The following is a 23,056-nucleotide window of genomic DNA, read 5'->3' as shown; positions in this document are numbered from 1 at the left end:
ATTTAGATACAATTCACGCAAAATCTATGATGTCAAATTTCTGAGGATTTTTTGTTTGTTGTGTTTTTTTTAAGAGGTGGGGAGTAGGTTTAAGTGTCTTGCATATTAAACTATCTGTCAGATAATCTTCTCCTGATGATGAAAACACAGTTACTGAGTGAACAAAACAACTCAGATGACTAGGAAAAACAAACAAACAAACAAACATACAAATAACTTCACAGGTATCGGGTACCAAACCCAGCCCAGTTCAGCAGCAGCATCTCCCATCTCCTACAGTTCTGGCTCCCCCAGCAGAGAAGCCACCACAGGCCGCTTCTTGCACAAAAGCAGCAAACAGGTGGCTAGAATTGCCTTCCAGGAGAGGCAGTTTTCAATGCTAGACCACATGCTGAACCAACAGCAAAGTTTACTCTCAACTTTTATTGAGGGGAGAATTGTCTTCCTTGCTTGCTACAGAAGAACAATACTGACCAAATGACAAACTTATGTTGGGAAATAAATTATTCCGCCCTTCAAGGATTACAAACTCACATTTTTTTCAGTATCATGTATGCACACATTGGTGCAGAGAAACACAGTTTTCAAATTGTTAGAAGTAGCCCATAAAGAAGAGATCTGGAATATGCCCTTCAGTGGCTCACAGAGAAAAACATAAGTGGCCCATTTCTTAATCTTCCTCCAAAGTAAGCTCAGTGTATTTTAAATAGTTAAGTTCTGGTTTTAAATACTTCTTTTCCCAAAAGATACTTGAAACAACTAATGGCATCACAAATGGAGAGTGAAAATGGATTTGCCATAAAAGAGAGTTTTGTTAGACCCATTTTCCAGTCTTCCAGTATGCCTATCTAAATGGAAAGGCTAAGCAAAAGTTTCCATCTTCCAAGTAAAAACTCTGATAGAACAAGCTCAGACTCAACATCGCTGCTCACATCAGACAAGACTTTCCTACTTCTGTATTATTTTTTGCTAACATGACAACTGCTGCTCTCCAGAGCATGTATTGCAATAAATGAAGAACATACATCCATTCTCCCAATGACTGATTGGTAACTACTGCTTGCTAGTTGGCGGGCCATGATACATACAATTACAGTACATATGAATGCAGAAAAAAGCCTCATTTTTTCCACTCTACAGGCCACATGATGACTCTAAACAATGAAAGAACAGTCTATTCTAACTGAAAGTATATATCCTGCCATGACTTTTTTGCTGTTGTGCCGTGTCATTCAGCAAAAGTGTAAGCTTTCACCCAGAATGCACTGTCTCTTACTGATTGACTCTAGCCTCTTTAAACAGAAGGAAAGAGAGACCATATTAATCTTTTTCTCCTACTGTCTGAAAAATCTGTTCTGAGTCAAAGCAGAACACTTAAATAAATGACAGTAAAAGAAAGCAAATACTATAAAGGATCAAGAAAAATAAAAGTTATTACAAAAGAGAAATCTATACTGCTTTTAGCTCATGTGACCTGAACATAAGCACCTTAGATGAAAGACAATGTGACATGTCTGTATGCTCAAATTTTAGCCACTGACTCAGTAGAGCTAGAAGGAATGCAAATAAAGAAATTACTAAATCTTTCAAGATCCAAATGCTCTGCCACAACTATTTCTTCCCACAGCCCTTGCTGGACAAGTGAAGCACCCACAAGCAGTAGCTGGCGTGTTTAGTTTGAGACAGAAGAAATAAGTACAACCACATGATACACACAGCTTACACGATAGTCAGTAAGCGGATGAGATGGGAGAGAAGAGCTAGACACAAACCGAGGCCTCCAATCCAAAAAACTCCAAATTTAAAGACAGAAAACATGTCAGCCTTGTTACCTACGTGTACACTGCAAGAGAAGCGAGTTGCACTAGTATGGCAAAACATGCCTGCCTTGAATAACTCGGGAACAGTGAGCTACTTAGACCGAGAAATGGTCACCGGTTAGAGACACTGTTTGTTAACACTTCCCAGCTTTGCTAACAGCAACCAAGATCCTGCAGTGCAACCAGCAATGGCTGCACACACAGCTGCGTCCCTCTACAAGCAGAAGTGTCTGAAGCAGGCTGGGAGGGCTGATGTCGGACAGCAGAGGCAGCAGCAAGCCCCTCCTCAGACCGCACAGCAACAACATCATCCCCACCCAAACACAACTCCGCAGAGTTGCCTCACCTGGTGAATAACGTAGATGCCGTAGTCCAGCTGCTGCCTCTGCAGGAAGGGGTGGAGGTGCTCCAAGAGGTACAGCAGATGCTTCTCTCGATTGCGGTGTGGGATGAGGATGGCCACATGCTGCAATGCTGAGCACTCTGTAGGGTGATACCGGCCCTTGGATACCTGAGGGTTCTCCTTTTCAACTTCTTCTAGCGTGAGAGATGCTTTGAAGGTGAGTTTGCTGGCACCTCCTGTCAGAGAAGAACAAGAAGTGTTCCTGAGGTGTTTCTGGTTGTGGCTAGTCCAGTTATGTAATGAGGCACTCTGTAACCAGCATAAGAAACACAAGTTCAAGCCCCAATTGGTTTCCCTGCCTTTCCAAGAGAAAAGTAGTGCTACAAGCACATTACACAGGCAGTGAAAGGAGAGGGTATGGAGTGTTTAGTTGCTTAAAGTGATTATAGTGATGATAAAAACAAAAGTATTAAAAAAAAAAAAAAAAAAAATCAAAAGTTCCACACTGCTGCAGGAGGATTGGCAGGAAAACAGCTGCCAAGGCAAAGCAGAGGAGAGCAAAGTGACAAAGAGACATAGAACTGTGGCCGTGAGAAGTCATCTCTGCTTAAAGCATGACAATAAAACAAGCACCACGGGCTTAAGGCTATAAATTTAGAAGATAAAATTTACCAAGGCCTTCTGTAGCTAAATGAAGTTTTCATCACTTCTCTTGCACTGAGCTGTAATTCCAGCCCCTCCAGACTTGGACTAAGCAAACCCATGAAAGAGAAACAAGGCAACTGTGATGACTGCAGCCGCAGTGCATTTACCTAAGCAAATGTGTCTTAGTGTGCAGCTAGACAGGAGCATTTTGGACTTCATCAGAAGAATCCAGCTTCCCAAACAAATCCTTAATCAGGTTCACAAAAAAGGAAGAGGAAAAGAACAATGACATGGTACTGCAAAGCAGAAGCCCAGTGCTGCTAGCAACACCGAGACAACAAAAGAAGTGGGTAATAAAAACAGCCAAGCCAAGGAAACAGCCACCTATTTGAACCTTCATTATAAGTAGTGCTAACCCCAATGCAGCAGAGAAGCCCTTCAGTTGTCAAGACAGAGACACAAAAATACATCTAATAATGAAAATGCAAAAAACTGAGGAACAGTGAAAAGACTTGCGGTCAAGATAAAGATAGTTTAATTAAAATAATGCAAAAGGTACTTTGTGCCACAAGTAACTTCCTCACGCAGAACTGCTTACTGCAACTGGTTGCATTGTATTTGTTTCACAGGAAAAGTGTCTTAATGGTAAAAAAGCTAGGAAAAAAAATCAAGTCAGCAGTACAAAAGCAGATGTAACATGTTAGAGAAGAGAGGAAAGCACCATCACTTACGCAGGTACGGAGAAAGAGCTGGGCAGTGATCCTGGAATGACTTCACTGTGGGAACTTTCGCAATTGATTTTATCTTCTCTTCCTTCTGATTGTCCTTCAGGCTAGTTACCTTTCTGAAATCGTCCACCATGCTCTTAGCTTTAGTAATTTCCTGTCTGGAGTCCACAAAGTAACTGAACATGGCCCATAGCACCATCAAACACAAAGTGACAAGCACCAACACTTTGAACTTGTAGAACAGGTGAAAGACACATGAGTTCAAGGCCATGGCTCTCACTGATCTATGAACTGTTTCCTCTGCTCTGCTGCCGAGGCAGGTCACTGCACACCCAGCGGGGACGCAACCAAAGGTCCCAAGAAGAGCGTCACAGTAAGGAAGGAAGGCTGGAGGTAGGAAGAGCTGCCACGCTTCCTGCTTTGTTGCAATTCATGGAGCCATGGTGCTGTTTGCTCTTCAAATGCCAGAAAATACGACTTAACCTGGACAAAGGAAAAAAGGGAGGAGAGAGTGAGTTTCTATTGCCCTCCGCTGCTGTTCCTTCACAGATGTCATGAAAAGATCTTACAGCAAAACATGAAAGAAACAGCAAGTGTGAACTACTGGTCATAAACTTTGATCCTGGCTCAGCCACAAACCAGCCGCACGATTTTAGGCAAATCACTTTCCTATTTTGTTCTCCACTGCCAATCTTTCCCCCACCCCCTCCCTTCAGATCAGAAAGTGCAATCACTACCCCATATTATGTCTGTGTACAGTGCCTGGCAATACACAGGCTTTACTACGTCTATTATTACCAAAATTAACAACAGCTGCAAGACAAGGGATTCTCCTGGCTATAAGTCAGCTCCCCCCACCAAAATGAAAACCACATGACTCGCTGCAGAATTAAACTGTTTTCTTCTGAAATAGAGTATTATTGATGCTGCATTGCTCTGCACACCACAGCGTGAACCCTGCAATACTTGACTGGCATCAGAAATTGTTCCTCTGTGTCTGCTGCCTGCCAGTACCACCTTGAGGGTCTTTGCCCTGTATTCCCCTCTCACATGTTGCTGCAAGAGGCAAATTTTCCTGCTTTTCAAGGGAGAGGTTCAGTTTTTCAGTACTATGCCTGTGAGGATCTGATCCTTTGTTCTGTTTCTTGCACTCTTTCAAGAGCTCCATTTTCATACAGCCTTTCACTGCCATCATACTATAAAGTTACCATGCTAATATTTCTGTCTGTTATTATCATCTCAGAGCAGAGAAAGAATGAAATTTTAATAAAAGAGAGCTTTGATATGGAAAACACACAAGAAAATTGCCACCTGTGAGAAGAACAAGGACTAAGGCTAAGTGAAGCAAAGGTGGTGATTAAAGACAATGCACATGAAACAGGCTGCATCAAAGGGATGAAACACAAAAACATGGAAGGTTATTTTATACCAGCTTTCAGAATGCATTTGAGACCCAGGAGAGATATTGCTGGCAGAAGGAATAGAGTAACTACATTCCCACTAGTTTAGCCCAAGTGTCTTCTGGAAAAGTTTGCAGATTCACAGGGACGTTATGTGGGAGCCAGACCTAAGACTGACAAGCTGAAATACTCTATGCACTGCCAGAATTTCTTGGGGTTCGCTGAGAATGAGCAGCGGCTGTCCCTCCCGACAGGCACTACACAGAGGGGATAACAAGGGGGTAACCTGCTCTCTCCATCCACAGGCACCACACAGCGCTGCTCCAAGGATCTGAGAGAGGAGATTCCAGCGACCTTACCACTGATGGCGAAGGATCTCCACAGCCACCTTGACCACAAAGAGAGAAGACAGAAAGAGAGGCTCTACCAGAGAAAATAATATTATTTATAAGGAAAGGAGGGAAAGAAAAAAAAAGAGAGAGAGGTTCTCAAGAAGGAAAAAAAAAAAAGAGACGTGTAGTCATATCAATAACCACAGTTTTTTGGGTAGTTTTTGCTGTTTTTTTTTCCCCTCTCTGGTCTTGAAGAACACAAGGACAGAGTCAGCGAAACAAACATGAAGAGAAAGCCGGAGTCCCTCTTAATCCTCCTCTCCTTGTCTCCTGGTCCCCGATACCACATTTTCCAATGAATTATTTCTGTTCTTAGGTAAATTACACTGGAGACCACCTGGGTCTCTGCCTCATTGTTTTAAGAGAGACGGAAAAATTAGCTTAGTGCCCTCATTTACATTGTTTCCTCTGATTTTCCACATGGGAAATCATCAGAATAGCCTGTACAACATTGACAGCATGGGTCTGTACAAGGAAACCTGAAAATGAACAGAACTAGTTGTTTGCTTGTTTTTTTCTGTTGATATCCATTAACTCTGTTGTCAGAAAATACCAGTCACGGGACAAAACCTAACATCCAACTGACTTACAAAATGAGGAAACCTACACAGTTCAGGACAGCTATAACATTAATAAATAAATAAAATTTCAAAAGATCAGCAAATCTAAGCTGCATGCTAATAGCACATAGTACTTTCTACTGTCAGTTTGTAATAAACAACTGGAAAGCAACTTTGAGGGGCAGTCAGTAACACGTTTCACAGATAAGGTAAGCTTGATTACTTATTTCTGAAAGTAATTAGTTTTATAATGCTAAAAAGACTAAAACAGTATCCAGCTTATGAGCTATCCTTGGTAGATTCACTTACATATTGGGGTAAAACCATGCCTCCATCACTTCTCTCCTATACAGACAACAATGACAACAGAAGAGAGAACTAGAAACTTTTTTCTCCTTCCACCTTATCAGACCTGTTCAATGAATTTTTACTACAGAATCAGCTGGCAGAGGTATCACATACCCCTAGAAGATCACTGCTCTCCCAGCTGACAGCAACCCCAAAAAGCCATGTTTCTGCAAACACTCAATACTCCTTTCACCACAACCCTGGGACAAACAACATTCGGCCTTAACGTCGTGCTGTGTAGCACCACCACTCTGGCAGGTGCGATACAGCCTTGTATTAAAAATACACATAGAAAATAGTAATGTCTCAGAACCACCACACACAGTCCAGAGGAAGCCCACCCCAAGTATTTTGGGGCTTTCTGAGAATCTGCTCCAAATGCCAGCTGATGCTAACCTTGAGCAGCATGCACGTGAGCCTGTCCGCACCAGCTCACCTGGAAACCTGATCTAGTTGAAGATGTCCCTGTTCATTGCAGGGGGGTTGGACTAGATGACCTTCGAAGGTCCCTTCCAACCCAAACTATTCTATGATTCTAATTCTCTTTGTGGTACCTGTCACACCACCTTTGTTACTTAGAGCACAGGGCACACGTGCTGACTGAGCACTGGTGACGGTACCACCACCCCTGTAAAACCAATTCCCTAGTCTCTGATCCTTCTGCAGTGCTCTGCAACTTTATCCTAAGTATTACAAACAAGCCTGGACTGGAACACAACCAGATGGAGCTATTAACAGTGACTAATAGAGTCATGTAGATATCCCAAAGCCTGGAGTTCAATGCAAGAACAGCAAGGATTTGTCCCCCTTATTTATTCCACTCCCCCAAAAAGGGCCACTTTAAACACAGAAACCTTCTTCTGACCTGGTAACCTTCCTACTGGTTCTGGGTGTGGTGAACAGCTGTCCTAACACACCTTTGGTGGTATTCAGAAGATAATTCATTAATCCAGAGAGAAAAGAGAGAGGGCAGTGATAGAGGGGGATTCTCCAGCTTCTGATCCTCAAGGGGGGCATTTGATGCACCTGTTCTACAAAAACTTCAGCACCTTTAAAAAGTGTTGTGGTGCTGCTAATTTTACAACTAGAGGTTGAAACAGACGCCTCACTCCACTGTTTTTCATACTAAGACTGACCACATTATCTCTAGGGACCTGCAAGATCATAAACTCCATACACCCCAAATACTGATTTGTTTTAATGTATTTGGTTCATTGTTGGTTTTTTTGGTTTTTTGTTTGTTTTGGGGGGGTGTTTGTTTAAGTATTCCTGTAGCTGCTGTCATCAACCAATACTATGTATTCTGGCAGTCTTTACTGTGCTTTTCTTAACAACAGCTGTAGGCTATAGCTGAAGTACTGTAACAATATGCAAACTGCGCTACTGGGAATGCAGGCAGATGGGGGCAATGGGACTAAGACGTGAAAAAGCAACAGGAAAGGAGGGAAGAGGAAAATCTTAATTCAAGAGAGAAAAAGCACAGTGGGGTTTACTTTGCAGCAAAGAGAACAGAATCACAGAATGTTAGGGACTGGAAGGGACTTCAAAAGATCATCTGGTCCAATCTCCCTGCCAGAGCAGGAACACCTAGATGAGGTTACACAGGAAGGTGTCCAGGTGGGTTTTCAATGTCTCCAGAGAAGGAGACTCCACAACCTCCCTGGGCAGCCTGTTCCAGTGCTCTGTCACCCTCACTGAGAAGACATTTCTTCTCATATTTAAGTGGAACCTCTTGTGTTCCAGTTTGAACTCACTGCCCCTTGTCCTACCATTGGTCATCACCGAGAAGATCCTGGCTCCATCCTCGTGACACTCACCCTTTATATATTTGTAAACATTAATGAGGTCACCCCTCAGTCTTCTCCAAGCTAAAGAGCCCCAGCTCCCTCAGCCTTTCCTCATAAGGGAGATGCTCCACTCCCTTAATCATCTTCGTGGCTCCGCGCTGGACTCTCTCCAGCATTTCCCTGTCCTTCTTGAACTGAGGGGCCCAACACTCAGTTTACCCAGGAAAACAGAGGAGAGTAATCACTGTTTCACAATTAAAAAAATTAATCTAAAAGTTTAAACTCGGCTCAAGCAGAAAATGGGTTACACCTAGTTAAAAATCTCCCCATGCTTCTAGAGTCAATTCAAACACTCTCTGCCACAGGCATGGAGGAAACCCCCCTGACTAAACAGGAAAATAAAGAGTAAGTAGAAGGAAATTAAATGGGAAAACTACATGAATGGAAGACAAAAATGCTGAGAATTCTATTGATATATTTTGTTTCAACAATGACTTTTACTTCCTACATTCTGCTGAGTCTTGCTGGCAGACATGCTGTAATAATATAAATTAGCAGCAATAGTGCCCAAGAGGTGACGGCAGAAATATCATATTGATACAGTTTGAGTTAAGTAATTCCATTTTTGAGCTCAACTAATGAGCAGTAAGCAGGACAACCTTTGTTTTTGACTATTACCAGCTGAAACATCAGTGTGTGCCTTTCAGGCCTGCATTACTTCCTAGTTAGCTCTCATATGAGAGAAAGATGTTTGCAGGACAGTGATTCTGAACCGCAGCTTTGTTCAATTTCAGCATCATTGCTTTGGACTTGATTCACAACTGCAGCAACTGGGGAAACAACAGTCCAAAACGCTCTACCCTTTTAGCCCACTGTGTATTATCACTGAAAAAACAGGGATTCAAATAAAGAGAAAATATCCACCACCCCCCCACCAGTTTATACTCTGCAAGAGTTGCATATGGAAAATCAGTAATAAGCTACATTAATGATCAGAGAACAGTAAATGCTGTGGACCTCACAGGTAATAAAGGCCTGTGATGATTAAATCAAAGACCTTATAATTTGCTCATGTGAACTCTACTTGCAAGTTTCTATGGAATAACCTAAACGGTGGCCTTTTATAATGTCTCGGTTACTATTCAGCAGGTGAAGCACTTCCCCCAAGGGGGGTAATCTCTCCACAATAAACCAAGAGCATTGCAGCACAAAGGCGGTGCACTGGGAGAGAATTACCTTTTCTACCACCCAACCCAAATGTGTTATAGATTAATACAGGCTGAAAAGGACAACATAAAGTTCAGATACTGAACTTAATGTGCAGGGAATGACTATCGACAGGTGTTTGCTAAAAATCAATTTATTAAGTGCATAGCCTCCCACTTTATCAGAAGTGGACTGCGTTCTTAAAAAGAAGTTAAGACAGTTGCTTACCTCTGATGCAGAGATTACTGGAAATGGGCTGTCCTCCCAAGTAGTTATTTCTCCCCACAAATAAAAAATTAGAAATGAACTATCCATGGAAAAAGACATAATGAAACATCAGGAAGCAACTGGTAGTATTAGGCACAAGTACAAGCTTCTGAAATACTTATTTTGCTTGTTTCATTGGTTTTAAATAACAGGAAGAGCACACAGGTGTAAAATTGCTGAAGTACAAGGATGTTAAACTATGAACATGAACTCTGAACTTCCTGCACCAATCTTATTTCTGCTCTGCTCTCCTCCCCTCCTATTCAGTTAGGTGAAATCTCACACATATCTATTTCCTTTGACAGCTTCGCAAGATTCCATTATAATCAGATGTTACCGCAAGTTCACAGTACTTCCATCTGACAAATACAATCAGAGTGTATTACTGTTGGTGTGAATTATTTCGCATAACTAAAACTACATCTTCACTGAGTTCTATGGCAGTGTCAGAATGTTGTTCTTACTTAAAATACACTTGAGCACTTCAACAGAGCAGCATGTACCTGCATGCATGATCACAATTAGTCACTTTCAGCTCATCACAACGCACACAGAGGGGCATAATCCATGTTTCACAAACTTGCAGCTTGGTATTTTTATGTTTTCTATGGAGAATACAGTATGTCATTCAAAATATGGTAAGCATGGAGATATTTGGGGTATTTTAAATGGAAAACCATACATTAATCAATTCACTCATCAATTTACCTTATGTTATTACTTCACAGGTTAAAAGGTGTTCGTTTTTTTCTCCCCAAGATGCAAGAATGGCACATGCATGGAAAAGTCTGATTCTACTAACAAATGATAAAGAACTGTACCCTTAGGAATAAATGAGACTGAGAAACACAGTGAAGAGCTGTCACTTTTATGACCCCCACTGAAAAGGGAGAACTCATGAACTTAAGAGGAGAGTATCTGGAAATAAAAGGACAAGCAAGAGGTTAAGTCTCAGTAAAAACCTCCCCATTAGAAATATGAAAGGAAAACTTGATCATTGCCCCTCTGGAAAATGTTGCTTTACCGCTTCACGCTAAGAACTCTTCATTTGAAAAAGTGATCTTTCACCAGCAAGCTTAAAATACATGGGTTGCTAACTCAGGCAGCTAACCCAGAGTCAAGAACATCAGTGTTTGGGTCTTGTTAAAGAAAGAAAGAAAGAAAGAAAGAAAAGACCAACAAACAAACCAAACCCACAACCGAACCAAACCAATTAAAAAAAAAACCCAAACACCTCCCCCACCCCAAAAAATACCCACCCACCACAAAAACTAGACTACAAAAGTCAGAGTTGTAAAGTATCGATAAAATCATTATTAATGGAGTAGCCTTAATAAAATACTGACTAGATTAGTAAAGTGGAATTTACTTCAACCTTAATAAAGCCCAACAGTCACTCTGCAATCCACATGAAATAATGGAGCAAATGCTCTGCTCTTTATAACTTCAAATTAGATAAAATTAAACCCAGGACAATGTCCAGACAGCTTCTGGATATCTCCAAAGATGGAGACTCCACAGCCTGTCTGGTCAAACTCTGCCAGGACTCAGGGATTGTCACAGTAAAATAAGCATTTCCCAGCGTTCAGATGGAACCTCCTGTGCTTCAGCTGTGCCTATTGCCTGTGGCCCTGTTACTGGGCTCCACTGAGAAGAGCCTGGCTCCATCCTCTTTGCCCTCTCCCTTCAGGTTTTTCTACACACTGGGAAGTTCTTCCCTGAGCCTTCCCTCCTCCAGGCTGTACAGTCCCAGCTCTTTCAGTATTTCCTCGCAGGAATGATGCTCCAGTCCCTTCATCATCCTCATGGCCCTTTGTTGGGCTCTCTTCAATATATCCATGTCTCTCTTGTACTGGGAAGCCCAGAAATGGATGCAAGACTCCAGGCATAACCTCATCAGTGCAGAGTAGAAGGGAAGGATAACCTCCCTCAACCTGCTGGCAATACTTTGGGGGTATTTCTCCCTCTGGATGGCAACATGACCCTCTGGCATATCTGCCACTCTACACAATTTGGTGTAGTCTCCAAACTTGCTGAGGATACAGTCTTCCGCATCATCTAGATCATTAATGAAGCTGTTAAACAGGACTGGACCTGGTATTGACCCCTGAGGTACACTAGTTACTGGCCTCCAACTAGACTTGATGCCACTGACAACCAGCCTGTGGGCCCAGCTCTTCAGCCAGTTTTCAATCCACTTCACTGGTTCTCCAACCCACATGTCAACAGTTTCTCTACGATGACCTTATGGGAGACAGTGTTAAAAGGCCTTCCTGAAGTCCAGACAGACAATATTCACTGCTCTTCCCTTGTCTACCAAGCCAGTCATTTCATCATAGAAGGTTATCAAGCTGGTCAAGCATGACTTGCCCTTGGTGAATCCAAGCTGACTACTCCTGATGATTTTCTTGCCCTTCGTGTGCTTGGAAATGCTCAGCTGCTCCACCATCTTCTGAGGTATTGAGGTGAGGCTGATCAGCCTATAGTTCCCTGGGTCAGACTTCTTGCTCTTCCTGAAGACAGTAGTGACATTTGCTTTCCTTCAGGCTTCAGGTGCTTCTCCTAGTCATCATGATTGACCAAAGATCTTTTGAGAGTGACCTTGCAATGATATAAACCAGCTCCCTCTGCCCTCATGGGTGCATCCTGTGTATATCCAGTTCGCCTAAGTATTCCCTGATCTCTTAAGTAATCCTCTTCCACCAAGGGTACATCTTTCTTGCTCCAGCCTTTCCTCCTGGTCTCTAGGACCCTGGATTCCTGAATCCCAGTCTTGCTAGTAAAGACTGAGAAAGAAGGCATTCAGTAGTTCAGCCTTTTACACATCCTGCATAACCAAGTCCCCAGTCTCATTGAGCAATGGGCCCACATTTTCCCCCATCTTGCTTTTGTTACTTATGTACTTATGAGAAAGAAGCCCTTCTTGTCATCTTTGATATCCCTAAACCATGGTTGATATATTGGTTGGAGGGAGTGAAAAAAGACCATGCAATCAGACATTAAAACATATCCAAACAATAATTCAATTAAATACTAAACAAAACAATTATCCTCAAGATGCTGAAAATGTGGTTCCTCCTTCTTCTATACTTTGTAACTCAGGGTGACTATCCCTCAAATACAGGAGGGAAAACATTTGGTGCAACTAAGCCCTTCTCATAGCTTTCAAACCTGTCTCTAGTTAGATCTGACCTTCATCAAAGGTACCAAGAAAACTTCATGGGAACAAAAAGTGCAACTCTTCTTGTGAAATAAATTCCCAGTGAAGCAGAACCAGACCTAGTTTAGAAAGTTACAGCTGACTGCAAGGGCACAGCACTTCAGGCCACAAAGTCAAACACACATGGTATCCTTCCATGAAAAAAAATTAAAAAGAAAACACAGTTACCCAAATGTGACATCAGCCAGAATTCCTAAATGAATGAAAGATAAGAAAGGTCTCCATCTATATGCAGACATACATCTAGACAAACACTACAATTATACTTCCAAATACATCCATAATCATATTGACCCACATAAATACTGCATGGTCTGCATTTACCAACATCGTATCTGTTCTGATAACTGAGTCTGTGCTCTGCAGCTGTCTGTCGACTCAAGTTCTGTAGCCTGCCATGCTTTTTGAAACATATGCCAGACCCTACTTGCTTTCTCCAAGGTTCCTAGCACTGTCCAGAGTAGGCTACCTGTAGGAACTGATGAGAAATGCAATGCTGTATGACTCCTCCATGAACAGGGCAGTTCAGTTCTGATCCTTGAGCCTGTTGGCACAAACACAAAGCCCTAACTTAACCCCCCTCTATGCAGGCAGCCCAAAATCATACACAAGGTTCCAGCATGGACAAGACTTCTTCCTAAGCTAACCAGAAAGGTCAGAGCCATCCGTTTTCATTCCCTCTAAGAAAGAAATAAATTCCTTACAACTGACAAGGTTGAAAGATCACTGTATAGCATCGGCTTTTCTACGCAAGCCAGCTCAAGTCCTCAAGTTTCACAAGAGTCTAAACCTGATCCTTTTGCAGGCATTTCCTTCTTTTCAGCAGATTAGTTTCTAGTAGGGCATTGAGCTAATAGTTTTTAACATTTCCTTGATGCAATAGTTTTATAATCCTATTACCTCTTCCTACTAGAAAAAAACAAAAAAAACAAAACCAACCACCAACTGCACTGAGAAATGAAGCCACAGGCTATTAAAAAAAAAAAAGAAACCCAGTCATCAGACAAACACCCTTTCCACTCCGCTTTCCACCACATCTTCATGATTTCAAGCCAAATGAATCAAGTGCATTAAACCACTCACTGCTGCAACATCCCTCCTGCCCATAGAAGTTACTCCAAGAAGTATGGAAAGTGCTATGCAACTGGCATAAAGAGAATCCCATGCCATAAAGAGACCTGTTACCTTTCACATGTTGCAGGAAAGAGTCCACTCAAAAAAAAAAACCTAAGAGGGTCCCTAGTGCCATCCTGCACACCCATCCCCCTGCTCCTGTCCCAGCCCAGGACAGACAGATAGATTCTCTCCTGTCCTCCTGGTGCAGCAGAACCAGCACTGAGGCACTCAGGCATCTCTCGGCAAAGCACTATGCCAGAAACCTTTGCTCCTAAAAGCAAACCACAATTTCTGTCAGAACCCTTATTTGGAGATTTTTAAGGTTAGAGATGCCATTCTTCCTACATGAATCAAGCTGTCCTCTTGTCCCTACCCATGGAGAAGTCCAGGTGCTCCCACTGCACTGCCCTCCGTTACTGCCCAGACATACCTGCTGATGACAGTGCAGCACAAACAGAACTGTGTATTTTATGCAAGGGTATTCCAACCAGCCTGGCTTATTGACCAGTCTTTTCACAAAAGGTAACATCATTACAAGGTTGTCCCTTGCTGGTGCGTTTTCCACCACTTTGCCTCACAGCATTCCCCTATCACCCTTGCAGAATCAGCAGGATGGAAACAAAAGAGGTGTCCCTTTGCCATCTTGCCCATTGGGGGCCCTCCCAGGCTACCAGGGCAGTAGCACTGCAGTGTCAGCCACATTGGCCAAGCTCCAGTACGGCACACAGCTGCCAGGAAGAGTTTGACTGACAACCTACCTAAGCCTCCTCCTTAGCTGCTATATATTAAGCTGACAAACACAGTTCCTTCCCTAGAGCTGCATCTACATTAGAAGAATTTATGAGCTCACCTGTGTCAGGGAAGGGGTGTGATTTTCTCATGTTTCCAATCAACATACAGATTATGACAAAACACCCTAGAAAGGACTGAGGACTCAGGGTATGCGGTTAAAGCAGATTGTATTAGAGGTGGGGGGGAGAAAGGACAGCTACAGCCCCATGACAAGTGTTAATTTCCTGTAACTCAAACCTATTTGAACTCTTTGTGCAACATGTACATTCCAAGCGGGCAGATACTTCAAAGCTTCCCCAGGAGCCTATGCCTACAAAGGTTGTATTTATTATTAGGACTACGCAAGAGTTTTGGGGAAAAAAAAACTTCCTTGTTTCAGACAGTAGGGTGGAAAAACCTGTAAGACTACCGTGTGTTTCAACTGGTCAGCCACAAAAAAATAAAACCAACCTGGATCTCGACTGTCAATATCTCGCCTTCCTCATCACTCCAGTCCCCAAACTGTACTTTCCCCACACCACCACCAGCCCTCGTGCAAACATGGGGAGGTGAGCAGTATTTCTAGCAACCTTCTGCAATCTTCTGCCTACCCTTCCCATTGAAGAATGTTGGAAGACCTGGTACAAGTACCTCCAGAAAAACAGTACTTCAGCTTTCAATTTAATAAGAATTATTATTTTAGAAGGATGATAATACATTTCCAGGCAATACTCGGTAACATTCCACAAACTGTCTCAAACCAGACATTTTTAAAGAGGAAATGTACAAGTTAGAAAGCAACAGACCAATGTGCATTTGTGGGGCCTGATCAGAATAACAGCTGTTGTCAGCTAAAACATTCCAGTTGTGCGGAGAATACAGACAGATGTGCTGGCTCCACACTCTTTTCTTGCTATTTATTACTTGATAACTGCTTGATAGTCACTGCAAAAGAAGAAAAGTACTGGCAGCTTCAAATCCCTGAACTATGAAGTAAAAAAGACAAAGAATATGTAACACACCAGGAAATAACCTAGATATTTATCTTACATAACTTACTGTCTCCATGCATGTGGGCATCGTGGAGGAAGCAATTGCAACAGATACAAATTAGGAAAAGCTTGACAAGCAAATACAAAAAGAACTTAATAGCAGAAAAGGACTGAAAGAGGACCCTCCACGCATCTTTAACTCTGACATGCAGGAAGGAGAATGGGAGCATCTCACCTATCCCTAACAGGGATACCATTGTTCTTTCACCCAATATTACCGCAACTAGGGAGTGCTATTCCTCTGTTCAAACCTGCGCTGGTGTATGACCAAAGAGCTGAAGAACTTGCTCCACAGGGAATGCACTGGGCAAAAGCAGCAGCCCCTGAGCACTGGTCTGCATGAAGTCCACTGTCCTTTGGATGTGTGTCACTGATCTCCTGGCTGGCAAACACCCACCCAGTCATTCCCTCACTTCCCAACTCCCCTACAAGACATGGAGAGACGATAAGATGAAAAACCTCATGGCTCAAGATAAAGACAAGGAGATCACTTACCAGTTACCATCATAGGCAAGACAGACTCGACTTCAGGGAAAAATTAATTTATTGCCAATTAAAAATAGAGTAGGACAGTCAGAGACAAAAACCTATAATGCTTTCACACCACTCCTTTCTTCCTAGGCTCAACTTCACTCCTTTATTCCCACCTCCTCTAATCCCCACCCCACAACAGTGCAGGGAGCTGGGGAACGGGGGTCAGTCCATAACAGCTCCACTCCGTCACTCCTTCCTCCTCACATTTTTCCCCTGCTCCAGTGTGAGTCTGTCCCACGGGGCAACAGCCCTTCACAACCTGGTTCTAGTACAGGTCCCTCCCACGTGCCACAGTTCCTGTCTGAAAATCTGCTCCTGCATGGGCTCCTCTCCACAGGCTGCAGCCCTTTCAGGGGGCATTCAACTGCTGCAGTATGGGGTCCTCCACAGGCTGCAGGGTGGATATCCACTCCATACCAGCGAGTGCCTTCTCCCCTCCTCCTACCTTGGTGCTCGCAGAGCTGGTTTTTTGTTTTTTTTTTTTTTTTTTCCCCTCGTCTTTTTTTTTTTTTTCTTTCCGTCTTGCTCTCTCCTTTCTCATTGCTGCTGCACAGCATTTTGCCTTTTCTTACACACAATTTCCACAAGGTACCGCAAGATGGGCTGGTGGGCTCAGCCTTGGCCAGTGGTGGGTCCATTTTGGGACTGGCTAGAACTGGTTGTGTTCAGCACAGGCACAGCCCCTGGCCACCCCTGCACCACCATCCCTGCTACCAACACCATGCCACCTACAGTCAATACAGCATTTCATTAGCTGAAGTGAAATACTGACTTAAAAGTGGTTTAAAAGATCCAGCATGTTGCTTGAGATACAAGGCTTCTTAATGATTACCCATACCTATTTTCCAAGAACGTGGGCCATTTTCTGACTACTAGTACACCCAGGTGACAGTCTCCACCCTGTACCTCCAGCCACAGCTTGCACCCATGAGCTATGCCCGTGGGCTTCCTTGTCCTCTGCTGACATTCAAAATAGTAACTACACACTTCTACCACCTCAGATTAACTGACTGACACTTGTTGACTGTTCACCAAGACCAGGAGTGTCAAACTCATTTTAACCAGAGGCCACATCAGCCTCATGGCTGCCTTCAAAGGGCCGAATGTAATTTTAGGACTGTATAAATGTAACTACTCCTACATTTATACAGTCCTAAAATTACATTCGGCCCTTTGAAGGCAACCGCGAGGCTGATGTGGCCCCCATTAAAAATTAATTTGATATCCCTGATCTAGACAGTCACTGCTACATGGCATAACTATTCCGCTATAGCTACACAAACCCATCTTCAGGTAGACAAACCTGAGGCAACAGTTTCACCCATGCAGAAGAAATTTCAGTTGACATTTTCATTTAATACAGGACCCTTGAGGAATCTTGGCTTTAGCGTTACTCTTGCTCCAGTGTTTTACATTTATCTCAAATATTAGGTAGTGGATACACAGCTACTTTTAACATTTCCAGACAACTTAGCGAGCAAGCAGCAGACATTTTTGTCACATTTCACTTATAGAACAGAGGCCCAACTCCTGGCAAATACTCAATGCCTAAAACATCACATTAAGATGTCTGAGACTACCAAAGGAAAAGCTTATGTTTTAGTTACTAAACAAGTACAGAGCCTTTGTTGCAAATGACACAACACATCATTACCAAGCACAGGCCAACTGAGCAGGTGCTCCTCCAAATACTCCAGCAGAGTTTTCACTTTCCTGAGATGTAACAAACTCTGATTTTTTATGCTAGGAAATGCAATTTAATGTCTCCAGGCCAAGAAACACATTTATGAATGGCCTCTCTTGTTACACAACCACAGCCGAGCCACTGACCTCACTGTAAAAGACACAGCACTGTCAGGCTGAGTGAAGTCAAAGGGACGAGCAAGGCACCAGCAAACAGTACTGGCACAGCCTGTAACTACCTAACTGCTTAACATGGAAATATCTTTTAAAGAAACACAACATATTTTAAAAACACCTTCCCTTCAAGGTCAGTGGAATATCCTGAAAAAGCACATGATAAAACAGATTATTGTCAACACAAGAATCTCATGTATAATGGAAAGCTAAAGTCATGATTCAACTCAGCAATATCCTATCTTTTTCTGGCAGCTGCTGCCTTGCTGGAGTGGCATCAGTCAGTATGGTTGCCAGATGTCAGAGACTTTGCCCTTTTGGCCAGAAATTTGTTGAGGTTTTTTGTCAGTTCCCCACTTACCTCCTGTACAAAAAATAACATCTGAGAAAAACACTACATTACAACAGTGCACATTCTTATTTCAGCTTTAAGTACTTCACAATACATTTTTAAACCAAAGTGTCAACTGCAGATAGATACGCAATACTGGACAGAAGCTGGAGTAAGCATAGCCCTGTGGCTACTTAACACATTTATAATGTTCAGTTTACAAGTACCTATAAACAAAGTTGTAAAAAAATGAAAACTAGTAAGTTGTACATGTATTATGAAAGCATAGCTAAAACCAGAATTCCATTATTTGTTTCTCATGGAGGTACTTCAACTTGAGAACTGCACTGATCACATTCCAGTTGAAGCTTCCTTAGGCATGAGCAAATTTCACTTTTTTTTCACTCAGAAGCAGACCAGGGGAAAGTGGCTACTTTCCAGCCCTTCACTTCTCATTACTGTGCAAGTTATATTAACCTCTCCCCATCTCACTAATGAATACTATTAGCTGCAAGAGTTCAGAAGTAAACTGCATGACTGAAGACTGAGGGGAACACCAGATTAGCACTGCAGATGCCCCAGCAACACTGGATCCTAACATTTTGCTATTATTTATCATAGAATCATTTCAGCTGGAAGAGACTCTCAGGATCGAGTCCAACCATAACCTAACCTAACTCTAGCACTAAACCATGTCCCTAAGAACCTCGACTAAATGCTTTTTAAACACCTCCAGGGATGGTGGCTCCACCACTTCCCTGGGCAGCCTGTTCCAATGCCTGATAATCCGTTTCGTGAAGAATTTTTCCTAATACCCAGTCTAAACCTCCCTTGGTGCAACTTAAGGCCATTTACTCTTGCCCTATCACCTGCTGCTAGGCAGAAGAGACCAATACCCTCCATGCTACAGCCTCCTTTCAGGTAGTTGCAGACAGCGATAAGGTCTCCCCTCAGCCCCCTTTTCTCCAGGCTAAACAGCCCCAGTTCCCTCAGCTGCTCCTCATCAGACTTGTGCTCCAGGCCCCTCACCAGCTTTCTCGCCCTCCTCTGAACTCTCTCTAGTACCTCAATGTCTTTCTTATAATGAGGGGCCCCAAACTGAACACAGTATTATAATTGTACACATTTAGAATCATCATGATACCTGTTTAAAAGGATTATTTGAATTATAATGCATGACAACTTTATCCCACAATTCGTTACCTGACAAATAAATACTACCCGCTTGTTGCACTCAGCAGCAGCACTGCACATATACTCAAAAATATTTAAGGACACAAAGATAACACAATGATAGCTGTAAAACATGTTACTGTAGGTATGCTAAAGCACTTCCAACAGGAAAAACAAAACTAAACAGAGGCACAACACTTAAAAAATAAACCTAAATATGGTAAAAACTACAAAGAAAAAACTGATGGAAGCTCTCTCGCATTGTTTACAAAATTTTCAAGGTCCCATTTATACACAGCACAAAAAACACAACCTCTGAAGAAGAAAATGGCTAGCTCATTTGCACACCTGCTGTGTGCCTTCTGGACTACATATTTGCCTAAACATGCAAGTTTTTCACCGAACTCTTGCATCAAAGCAGGCAGTAATTCGACCAGGCTTCAGAATCTCCAGGCATACCGCCTTCAAACTAGCAGACCCCAAGTTCACCAAACTCATTCTTGCAACTTAGATTTAGGATCACATAATTAAAAAACAGAAATCAAGTACCCATCAACTTCTATTTTTTCCTACATATTATTCAAAAGAGAAGAATGTGGCAACTCAAACCAGAGAGAAAAAGAAAAAACCTAGGCCTTCCAAAGTAGAAGTAACAAATTTCTAACTTCCAACTGAAAAGTATTTGTGAAAATGACATAACAGCTGTTACAAAGATGACAAGGAAATACCTACATAAATCAAAAACATAATTAATCATACCTAAGAAAGTGTTTATCAAGAAAACTCATTTTCAGTAACAGGATTTTGGATGAAAGGTGATATACTTCACAGTGTTAAAGAAGTGTTCATGAAACATTATCGAAGTTGAATAGTGACAGAGAAAAATACAAAAAGCTGAAGACATGCTTTTTGGTATTCTAAATTTAATCAGAGTATTTGTAACTAATGAGAGAAGACTTACAGAATCATCACTGAGTTGCAGAAAAAAAACATCTCAGGAGAAAGAGCATCTCATGTAACTACTAACTTTACTGATAAAAAGTGTAAATATTTACAGTTAAAGAATGCGAAGAGATCATAAAGTTTCTTTGTTCTGTTTTATTTTTTTATTGCTAGCCATCTCAATGACATCAAACTTTCACCTTCCTTTTCTCTAATCCTCTCTGTTGAAAACTGAGCTCTTCCAAACTGACTCAGCTGTCCCTTGGGAATTTCCTTAGCTGTTAAGTGAAAGGGTAGAAAAAAACGTTAAATTGACAAGAGATCTTCCTTGTTAACTCTTTGAGACAAGCACGTATCAGTAAGAAATCAAACATATGTATTCTCCTTTCTGACTATTACTACCATAGTGCTGTGAAAATCTTAAGTCTACAAAGTTTCCAGTCATGTCAGAGCTATATCTGTTCAAGTACTACAGCTAGTAGCCCATTTCTGCATCCCCTCCATACCTGCAAACACATTTCCATCAGCACTAGCCCACCTGGGGCATTTTCACCAAATGAGGGCTCCCATGAACCTCTGCAAGCCTCCTCTCAAGCATTCTGATCACTTTTGGCTCCTCCAAAATAATATCTAGAACAACGAGTCAAGAAGTCTATATCTCATCAGTGAGAAAATTTCAGTTAACAGCATCACTTGCCTGTGCTCCAGTTTCTCCACGTGTGAAATGGAGAAAATAATAACAGGTACTTTATTTACTTTTCCATAAAACCACTGAAAAGCTCTGGTTAAAGTGAAAATACCAGTGCACTATCTCTGTCCTTCTAGTGATCTCTGAGCCTGACACGGTAAGTACTTCCACCTGCTACATAACTTTCAGATATGCAACTGTTCCAAATTATCTCAGCGACACTACACTGGAACGAAAGTATGTTCCAGTGGCCTTATTTGCAGGATCACATCCCCAAGTCTTGCCTTCGATGTTCATGAGACATCACTGCAGAGGGATCCCCTGCACATACAGGGGACTGCCGAAAAGTAAAAGGGCACAGAAGGCGAAGCGAAGTTTCCTCCATGCAGCAGACGCTCAGTGTATGAGGCACAGACAAGCAAACCCCCTTCGCTCTCTTCACTAAGGATTTAAAACTGAAACACCGTCCTTAAGTTGGCTATCCCCACCACTCACTTCCACCCTTTTACCCCTCCCTCCACAATTTAACCCAGTTCCAAAACCCCGCTCTCTCCCGCACTCCCACTCTCGCCACCGCAGCGCGGTTCCCCTCCACCCGCTCCCCTGCTCATTTCAACCCAAGCCCGTACTTACGGGGCCCACGCCTGAGGGCGCACACGGCCCGGCCGCCTCTCCCGCCACGGGGCCCCAGGGACACGCAGCCCCGCTGCCGCCGCGCGCCCTCGCCCAACCGGCGGCCCCGGCCAACCACCGCCCCCGCGCGCAGGCGCCCTGCCCTCACCGCTCCGCTCCGCCCAACAGCTGCCGCGGCGGCTGAGGAGGGAGTAGAGGGAGCGGGGCGGGGGAAAACGAGGGGCGGGATGGAGGTGAGGCGGTCTTCTCCTTCCTGAAGGGAACGGTGCTTACACGCTGGCCGCGCTCCGTAGCGCGGCGGAAGCGCCGCCGCAGACCCCAACCCTCCCGCAGACCTCAGCGTCTCCGCCATCGCCAACCATAGAGCGCGGGGATAGAGCGGCCGCCTCCCGTCACAGAGACCACCCCGCCGCAGGGATAGAGCGACCCCGCGGTGGCCGTCGTTATGTACCCCCCCTCCCCAAAATCATAGAATGTTAGGGATTGAAAGGGACCTCAGAAGCTCATCTAGTCCAATCCCCCTGCCGGAGCAGGAACACCTAGATGAGGCTACACAGGAATGTGTCCAGGTGGGTTTTGAATGTCTCCAGAGGAGACTCCACAACCTCCCTGGGCAGCCTGTTCCAGTGCTCTGTCACCCTCACTGAGAAGTTTCTTCTCAAATGTAAAGTGGAACCTCCTGTGTTCCAGTTTGAACCCATTACGCCTTGTCTTACCATTGGTTGTCACCGAGAAGATCCTGGCTCCATCCTCATGACACTCACCTTTTACATATTTGTAAACATTAATAAGGTCACCCCCCAGTCTCCTCCAAACTAAAGCGACCCAGCTCCCTCAGCCTTTCCTCACAAGGGAGATGCTCCACTCCCTTAATCATACTTGTTGCATTGCACTGGACTCTCTCCAGCAGTTCCCTGTCCTTCTTGAACTGAGGGGCCCAGAACTGGACACAATATTCCAGATGCGGTCTCACCAGGGCAGAGTAGAGGGGAAGAAGAACCTCTCTCGACCTGCTAACCACCCCACTTCTAATACACCCCAGGATGCCATTGGCCTCCCTGGCCACAAGGGCACAGTGCTGGCTCATGGTCATCCTGCTGTCCACCAGGACCCCCAGGTCCCTTTCCCCTACATTGCTCTCCAATAGGTCGTTCCCCAACTTATACTTCTCGGCGGGGGTGGGTGTAGCGGGCCACACTTGCTTATTTGATTTAGGATTTCGGCGCAAACTCATAAGGCTTAA

The 23,056-nt window shown here is 43.4% G+C and overlaps 1 protein-coding gene across 2 annotated transcripts in view; it reads right to left on the bottom strand.

The window, feature by feature from the left end:
- Positions 1 to 21,922, bottom strand: part of B4GALT4 (beta-1,4-galactosyltransferase 4) — a 32,789-nt gene extending 10,867 nt beyond the window's left edge. Inside the window, exons 1-4 of one of the 2 annotated variants that reach the window (XM_082074051.1) lie at positions 21,814 to 21,922; positions 20,999 to 21,122; positions 3,540 to 4,019; positions 2,167 to 2,399 (exon numbers count right to left, since the gene is read on the bottom strand). In XM_082074051.1, the coding sequence (XP_081930177.1) occupies positions 2,167 to 2,399; positions 3,540 to 3,807 (501 nt within the window). In that variant the 5' untranslated portion in view covers positions 3,808 to 4,019; positions 20,999 to 21,122; positions 21,814 to 21,922. The remainder of the gene's footprint in view (positions 1 to 2,166; positions 2,400 to 3,539; positions 4,020 to 20,998; positions 21,123 to 21,813) is intronic. The other variant, XM_082074050.1, reaches the window with a different exon arrangement.
- Positions 21,923 to 23,056: the final 1,134 nt, after the last annotated feature.

This window comes from Streptopelia decaocto (assembly GCF_964273445.1).
Source record: "Streptopelia decaocto genome assembly, chromosome: 1".
NCBI lineage: Eukaryota > Metazoa > Chordata > Aves > Columbiformes > Columbidae > Streptopelia > Streptopelia decaocto.
The sequence above is the reverse complement of the archived record's forward strand: the minus strand, read 5'-3'. Positions and strand labels throughout refer to the sequence as shown.